At 46.2% G+C, this 8,889-nt stretch overlaps 1 protein-coding gene across 3 annotated transcripts in view; it reads right to left on the bottom strand.

Annotated features, from left to right (window-relative positions):
• Positions 1-7,080: 7,080 nt before the first annotated feature.
• Positions 7,081-8,889, bottom strand: part of Nbea (neurobeachin) — a 515,411-nt gene continuing 513,602 nt past the window's right edge. For all 3 annotated transcript variants that reach the window (XM_087899501.1, XM_087899503.1, XM_087899502.1), the window contains one exon: positions 7,081-8,859. In XM_087899501.1, the coding sequence (XP_087755627.1) occupies positions 8,769-8,859 (91 nt within the window). In that variant the 3' untranslated portion in view covers positions 7,081-8,768. The remainder of the gene's footprint in view (positions 8,860-8,889) is intronic.

Genomic DNA, 8,889 nt, shown 5'->3' with positions numbered 1-8,889 from the left:
ATGAGTCTGGGCGGAGGGTATCCAGGTTGAATGAAATCCACAGAGCACGTGGTTGAGGTGAAACAGCAGCTCGTTTATTGTTCTGCTGGGGCTAGCTTTTATACCATGGCACCAAATGGGGAGGGGGCTGCAAAGGGACTGTCACCTGACCCAAGGAGGGATTCTCACCTGACCCCAGTAGGGGTCAAGGACTGATCACATGCACTCAGCCTTTACCTGTCCCAAGTAGGGACTGTCACCTGACCCCAGCAGGGATCAAGGAATAATCACGTGCACTCAAACTTCCTTATCCAACTCCAGGAGCAGAGGGAAGTTATGATTCTTTGCAGATAAGCACCTCAAATGGGGGCAGGGAAATATAATTCGGGGTAGCAATTCCCATAGCTGGGTATAGACCTTCCAGCATGATTGCATTAAGATCCTCCATACTTCTGCCTGTAACCCCTCACCTATGATCTGCAAAGAAGCCTAATAAAGTCATGGGTTCCCCAGAGTGGTGAATCACGCCTTGGTTTGTCTTTGGGACCTTAAGAGGAAGGGTAGATGCTGTTTACTCCTCCCCTAAAGACAAAAGTTTAGAAGAGGTTGCCTCTTTCCAAAGACCTTGCAATGAACTGATCAAGAGACAATGTATAAAGCTAGGCTTCCTGAAAGCTATACCTGGGCCCTTTTGATCGCCGTGCCCAAGGTTTAACCTGATTGAGCTGTATTCAGATATAGCTTTGGATTTTACCTAATACTTTTATGGGAAAAGTCACATGATTACAGGTTCACACCTGTAATGCCAGCACTCCAGAGGCAGAAGCTGAAGGATCATCGCAAGCTGAGTGTCCCATGTGTACTAATAATTTCTGAGTGTGTCATTGAAGGAGACACCTGACTTCTCTGGGTCTCACATCTCTCCTAAGAATGACTGGAATGATTCGGCCAACTCTGGGCTACTAGGAAGCTAGGATGATAGTCACCAAAGCTGTGACGTACTCAGGGGTCTGTCTGTCAATAACCTCTCCATCTCGGTGAGTGTGCTCGATGCTCATCTGATGTTCACAGACAGCAGTGACACCAGACTGTGTCTCTGTCACTGTTCTCTGCTGCTCTGACAATCTCCGGGTGTAGGTGTGTTGTGTGGAGTCTACATGCTTGCCTGTAACCTTGTGTTCCCATCTCACCTCTACTGAGAGAGCTGATGCTGTACCACTTCTCCAAGCAAAACCCAACAAATACCAACAAACCAACACACGGACACACAAAGGCCTGCTCACAATGCTGGCTAATATTTGCTAAGAGCATCCAACCTTCCCTGCCTGCCAGCGACTCCAGTCTTCTACATTTGTCTTGAAATAGCTGTGTAGTTGATGGGACTGTACTGATCTAATGTCACAGGCATTGAGGAAAGGCAAGCAGGCTTATCTTTGGCTTTTCTGTGACTCTTGGTTGTAGCACTTCTTCCTCTAGGCCATGGTACCAAACTCCTTCTGAAAGAAGGACGAGTATTAATGATCAGAGAAAGTCGCCAGACTATTTCTTTATGGTCAGTGTAGTGGTTTAAATAAGAATGGCCCCCATGGGCTCATATATTTGAATGTTTAGTCATCAGGAAGTGTCACGATTTGAAAAGGATTAAGAGGTGTGGCTTTCTTGGTGGAAGTATGGGTTGGGGGAGGGGAGTCTTTGAGGTTTCAAAAGCCCACTCTGAGCACAGAGTCTCTCTCTTGGCCTACATGTCAGCATGAAACTCTTAGCTACTGCCAGCTGCCATGGTCCCCATTGTCATGCTCCTGGCCATGACGATGATGGACTAAACCTCTGAAACTGTAAGCAAGCTCCCAATTAAATGCTTTCTTTTATGAGTTGCCTTGGTCATGGTGTCTCTTTATAGCAATAGGACAGTGACTAAGACAGCCAGGTCTTACTCAGAATGCTAGGGTGGGGGTAAGTTTCAGGAAGACTCACTTGTTCTGGGAAAGGGGCTCTAGCTTCTAGAACCTACTGTGGGCAAGAAAACCTTGATATCTATGACTAGCTTCAGAGGGGAGGAAGAGTGAGAGGCAGGAGGTTAGGAGAAGATCAGCAATCCATTGGTTCTCAGGTGGCTTCTGAGATCTTTTTTGATCTTGAGTTCCAAACACTCAGCAGGCTTAAGTGCTATGTTTTGGTGGTATTACTTTTCGAGCCCTGGTAAATGAGTAGGTAATGCTTGGTCAAGCAGGGACTTGGAAGTTGGGCTTGAATACCAGCTCCCTTTTTATTAGCTCTGTGATTTGGAACAACTTCTCCCATCTTCCTGGGGCATCGCTGAGGATGCAGTTGACAGAGTTCTGGAGGAAGTCACATGATTTGCAAACCCAATTGTAAGTTATCATACGAACATTGAGTTCCCAAGGGCTGGTTCAAGGGCTGGGACGTGACCAAACCTCGCTGGAGAGTCTGAAGCTTTAAGAACTTACTTTTAAAAGTTTGTGTGTGTTCAGGTGTGCGTGTGTGTGTGTGTGTGTGTGTGAGAGAGAGAGAGAGAGAGAGAGAGAGAGAGAGAGAGAGAGAGAGAGAGGAGAGAGAGAGAGAGAGAGAGAGAGAGAGAGAGAGAGAGAGAGAGGAGAGAGGTGATAGAGAGAGAGGTGATAGACGGTTAGCTTCCTGGAAAAGAAAGCATTGAAGCCAGGCTGCCATTAGGAGAAACGTGTCTACTGGCACAGGGCATCCAAACCACTGCAGAGGATAGGAACCAGCGCCAGGAACCCAGTGGGTGGAGCCTGCACATTCAGTGGTCATGAGCTGGTGATAGGGGTCTATTTTTCACTTTTCAAAGTGTGCATTTTTATTGACCTGTGAGTACTGCACACACAGACAAGGCTGTTCAGTGACATTCTCAGAGGAGCCCTCCTTGGTGGCACACCCAACTCCGAGACAGTATCACACCCAGAATAGAATTCTGGTGCCCTAAAAGTCCTTTCAGGACCAAGTCACTACCTGTGCCCCAAAGTCGTCATTCTTTCTTACCGATGGAGACAGGACACTTCCTGCAATGCGTGGGTCCTCCTACACCAATTAGCAATCAGGAAAATGCCCCACAGACATGCCCACAGGCCAGCCTGACCCAGGCAAACCCCCAGTTGAGATTCCCGTTAATAACTCTGGGCTGCCTCTACTTGACAGCTGAAGCTAACTAGGAGAGTGAACATTCCAGAACTGTGACATCTGCGTGACTGGGGGCAACTTGTGTCCCCTGGACTCCTGGCTGGCATTTCCTGTGGCTTCATGCTCACCCGCTGCATGTGTTCTCTGTGCGATGTGGACAAGGCTGCTAACAAACTCTGACTGCTTAATGACAGGCCAGAGACTCTAGAAGAGAAAGATACCTTTGCCTTCTCACTTCGGGATACAATTAAAAAATTAAGGGAAGCCATCCAAGCATTGCCTGGTCCTGCAGCCCAGGACTGGCAGGCACCAACCACTACAGTAAGCAAGTATGTGCTAGAGAGATGGGAAAGATAGAAAAAACGGAGTGGGACTGCAGGATGGTGTACAATACCCTGGAGCTTATGAAGATGCATACTCTTACCTCTGAACCTGCTGCCTGGCAGCGGGATTCCCCTGGCTCTGGGCAACAACGGAGGCTGAAGATGAGAAAAGGTTCATTGTTCGGATTGGATCTTCTGGAAGGACCACCCTGGTTCGAGATGCCAACAGAGACCATGTTGGTGTCTATGGTCCATGCTGATGCCCAGGGTTCGATGAAACCTGAGATCGTGAGGAAGGATGCAGTTTGTGCTGCTGCCTGAGGCCTTGATGGTGTCCTTAGGCTCTGCTGCCTCAGGGTACCAGGCTGATCTAAGTGGGCCGTGTAGTGACCTGAGGCCATCCTGAGACCTGTGGGACCTGGTCTGGGCTGCCACCCAAGGCCATGTCAATGTCAAAGGACACAGGTAAACTGTCCCAGCCTCTGTTGGGAGAGCTGATCCCACCCTTCTCTGGTCACTGCATGACTCTCCTCAGTTGATGGCTTCTGGGGGAGATGCAGGCAGAGGAAGACTCACTTTCTCTTGTGGGACTGGCCACTAGAAATTTGACCATGCTCCAGTGAGTATATGGACCACACAAAATGGACCTTTTTTGTGTTGGGGGGTGGCACATGGGAGAGGACATGCCACCAGGACATGGGAAGACTGGGAGGTCAGCACAATTGGGTGCCTGGTGTAAGATTCCCCAAAAATAAAAAATAATAATAAAAGAAATCAAGAACCAGCTCTGATAAATCTCTCTCAAGCCATCTGCCACCTTTAGCCAGAGATGTTATCACCAAGGTAGCAGGAACGGAGTGTCCTGGTTGGCAAGGCCTGAGTTTAAGACGTCCGTCCTAGGGACTAAATGCTGTGACTGGAAGTCTCCATAGACGTCTTGATAGGAGTAAAAGCTCACTGCGCCCAGTGAAAAGACAGCAGTTAAGTCAAGGAAAGGATGTTGGACAATGAAAAGACACTGTGGACAGTAGGGGCAGTGTGGAGCGCCTTGGAGCCAGGGACTGTACCAGGGCACACATTGTGTTTTGATGCTTAATGTAATCCTTGCCAGAGCTATCATTATGCCCCCATCTTAACTGATAAGGGAAGGAGTGACTTATTTACAAAGGAAGGCCTCCAGGTTTTGGATTCTGCTTTTACACCCCAATCAAAGAAGCTCTCATTCAAATCATCCATCAGTACTGTCTTCTTCCAACGACTGTGTGAACTCTGGTTAAAAGCAGTAATCAGAACACCTCAACAGTGGTATTTTTGAGATGGGAAAAGAGCCCGGGATTTGCATGGTGACAAAAGCATGGGGCTCTTGGGTACCACCGTGCAGAGTGGGAGAAGGCAATGAGAGGCTGGAGGGCTGGGGGGCTGGGCTATAGGAAGTTTGTGGGCTCCTGATTGTCCCACTGAACTTTGTCATTTTTGCCTGGGGCTCTGAAATCACCTGCTTCTTTTCACCTATCACCTTTGTCAGTGCATTGCTGAGAAACTTGTCCAATTCCAAATACTGCTCTGAGGCTGTAAGATTAGAATCCCAAGGCCCCCGAAGCCTGCATCCCCAGGAAGGAGCCAAGTGTCAGTGTGCTACAACAGTCTCCTGCAGAGTTTTATGACAGGGACACACTGAAGTGTTGGTAAAGCAACACAGGGCCACCCCACAAGTGACCACCATGCAATTTCCTGTACAGATAAGCTTGTGCTGGTTTACATTGCATCCTGGGGACAGTCAGTATTCACACTCCAGATGATTTGTGTATCCAAGAGCTGTCATCCCAAACTCAACTCCAGGAAGGGCAGAAACATTATGGTAAGGGTATGATATCCTAAAGATGGCTTTTTGAGGGTGGGGTAATTAGTTTGCAAATTAGCGTAGAAAACAGGAGAAATGGTCTTTCGCTGAGTGACATCTAGGGTGCTGATTATAAATAAATTCACTTACTCAGAGTCTTATCCTAATTCTCTTCCTAATCAGGGTATGAGATTCTTTTGAAGCCTTTCTTAGTATGGTGGTACCTAAACAAGTGAGTGAGACAATTCTGGATGCTGTTATGAGGCTTACAGAACTCACTTCTCTAACACGGGAGCATCTGTTTTTGCTGTTTCTTTGGTACAAATGGTTGTCACACTACCTAAAATGGCACTCTGACTTCACTGACCACAAAGAAGAGCTGTATCTGTTTGTTAAAGTTTGTTTAATTAAGTTGTTTTTATTATAATGTTGCATGGAAACGGGTTTGGGGGGACCTCTGCCTGTCAAACGAGACTATGCATGACCAGTGAGTTGAAATCAATTTAATGAGGTGTGAAATGGGCTGATGTGAATGGTCTGGGCATTCTGGGGAGGAGGAACCCTGGGGACAAGGGTGCTGGGGTTCTCAGAGATTGCAAAGGTAATGCTTGTTTTTGGTTTGAGACAGTTCCTCAGGCAGCACAGCCTGCCCTTGAACTTGCTGTGTAGCTGAAGGTGACCTTGAACTTCTGATCCTCCTGCCAAGACTTCCTGAGGACTAGAATTACAGATGACCTAGAATTAATTGCACCTGTTTTATTCCATGCTGGGGATTGAATCCAGGGTCTTGTGCATGGACACAGGGTGCTCTAACAACTGTGTTACATCCTCAGCTCTGCAAAAGGACAGAATGGCCAAGGGTGTGCCCAAGCTTGTGTATGCACGCATACACATACACACACAGAAAAGTAGAGACAGAGATGGGGGAGGGAAAAAGAGAGTGTGTGTGCACACACATGCACACGTGTGTCTGAGTCAACTGTGTCCCCCTGAAGGACTCAGGGCCTGGACATTAATTAAGCAAGGGCAAGACATATCTAATCATGTGGGGGCGACCCTATGTCATATTTTTTAAGGCACCTGGATGCTTTTCTTAAGATCAACAATCCTCTTCCCAATACTTTAGAAGACGGTTCTGAAGGAGGCAGAGCAGAGTACAGCATAGAGAAGTCAGATTAGAGACCAGCCTCAATTAGCAGGTTTCGGGTGATGGTGCTGGGAAGGAGTCTGCAGTTTCCAGGTGTTTTGGGCAGTGATTGGCTTGCTGGAATAACTGACAGTTACCACATGGGCTGGGCTAAAGGAGCTCCGGAGCTTGTGATAGCTGACAAGTTTCTGGCTTTGGCGAAGGATGGAGAGAGGGCCAGTCTTTCTTGGGGTTCCATTACCCCATCCTTTCCATTACGGGAATGCAGATGGCAGCCTGACCTGCCTGTCACCCACCTTGCTTTGGCCAGCGGCTGCTCAGCTCCTCCAGACCTCAGTTCCTGCCTGAGTTATCTGGTTTGATGAAGAACTCGACAAGGTGTGGTTTATTAAGATAAAAATGTCATTATCTGATCATCCTCATTTAAGAAGCCATTTCCTTTATCACTTGCTTCCTGTCTCTGTGGACCCCACTGCCCACATTCCTGGCAATGAACAAGCGTGCTGGCTTTATTAGGGCTCTGTTCATGGTTCTGCATGTGTGGCCCTCACATGAGGCAATGCTGATTTTTCAAATTCAAGGGCCAGTGTAAGGAATGTGTGTCACTGAGCTATCCAGTGACATGTGAAGCAATATGAATTCTTTGCATATTTTATTTTTCTTTTTTTGATTTCCAACTCACACACATCTGGCATATTTTACATCTTTGCAATAAAACATGGTTACAATAGCTTAAGGAATTTATATATCCAAAATATTTCACCATGATCTCAAGATGAAATGACCTTGTCTTCCAGATGTTCAGTGCCTTCCCAATTCTAAGCTACAAACTCAAGATATTGCTCACAGCCTGGTGATGATAACGTAGTCAGTACACTGATTTCCCATAATTCCAGAATTTCATAAATACAAACAACAATGAAGAAGGAATAATTCAGTGCTAAAACGTTCTAGTACAAGGTGGATGACAAATAAGTAATCACAGCAATAAATAATGATATGTGCCGGGTGCAAAGTGCCAACACAAAGAACCCAGTATCCTGGTTTATCTTCTGAAATAAATGACTGCAAGTGAGTGAAATTCTGAGAAAATTACATTCCTGTAACATGCCTCATAGCCCTACCAACACGATATGTACATCTATGACAATACAGTCACCAAATATACAAAGAAGAAACATGAAGAAAATGTATAGACCCCTGGGTGATAGCTGGATCGGGACAATGGATGAAAAAAATCATTTGAGAGCCATCATTTTATATTGTAAAGGATGAAGTGCCTTAGGCTAGGCTTGTGGTTTTAGGTGAGAATCTCACAAGAAACGAAAGGGACAAGTTCAATTATTGTTGTAATAAAGTCTGACTCATTAATTATTAAACTAAGCTATTTGAGAACCACGGAGGGAAATGTTAGCATCCTCATCCTCTCCCAACATGGAGACAGGGCCAGAGGGCTGACACCAGGGGAGAGATGTCCAGGTGCTGGGACTAATGATCATGACTCCCATTTCCACAGTAGAAACCAGGCCCTCATCCCCAGGCTCCCTTCCTGTTGCATCTTCAGGTCCTAAAGGGTAGGGCTGAATTTTCTTTGTATAAACTACCAACAATGGCAAACAATGGCTTAGTATCCAAACACTCTATGAGCAAACTTTACTTAGAAGGGATGGATTTAGATTAAAAAGTGCAAATCATATTTTGGTGAAAATGTCAAAATTACTGATTGAGCCCAAATTCAACCCTTTTGAACAAGCTGCGTCCTTTCCATTCCCTAGCTTGAATGCACCAGTTCCATCAAAGGGGGAGTAGGGAGCATGCAGGTTGTAACTCCACGGTAAATTAACAAAGGCCGCTCTTTCTTTATACAAGGTTTCACTTTTACAAAAGTATCCCTTTAAATAAGATGCATATGATGTACAAAGTATCAAACGTGGGTTTTGTTTTTCTCAGCTTGAAAAGAGGCTGGAAATGGGATGCAGGTTAGGTTCAAAGCTTAAACCTTGTAACAACTGGACACAAGGTTCCTCAGAATTGTCAAAAGTCTCTTGTGAGGCTTCCTACAACCTTTCTCAATAAACGACAATATATGAAATAATTACCAAAACGTTTCCTAATTCAGATAATTTACATGATAAGAGCTTGCTTGACAGCAGCTGGTGTTCAGTCCTGGAAAAACAGGATGAAATGGCTCCTGACTATGATGTTCGGCGACTGCTGGGTGGGATGGATGTACAGAGCCGATGTGGACGAGTGTCCCCACCAGAGATACCGCCTTTCCAGAGCACTTGTGCTCTCACTTGAACGTGGCCTCTGCAGCTTCTCTTCAGTACCTGTTCTGATGCTCATAATGCCACCGATTAAAATCTATATTAAAAGCTACAATGCTGCCGGAAGCCATGCCAGTGATCAGAGTCCTGTAAAAGCAGAGATGGCGGTGAAGAGAG

Source organism: Myodes glareolus, chromosome 20, assembly GCF_982192425.1.
Source record: "Myodes glareolus chromosome 20, mMyoGla1.1, whole genome shotgun sequence".
Taxonomy (NCBI): Eukaryota; Metazoa; Chordata; class Mammalia; order Rodentia; family Cricetidae; genus Myodes; species Myodes glareolus.
The sequence above is the reverse complement of the archived record's forward strand: the minus strand, read 5'-3'. Positions and strand labels throughout refer to the sequence as shown.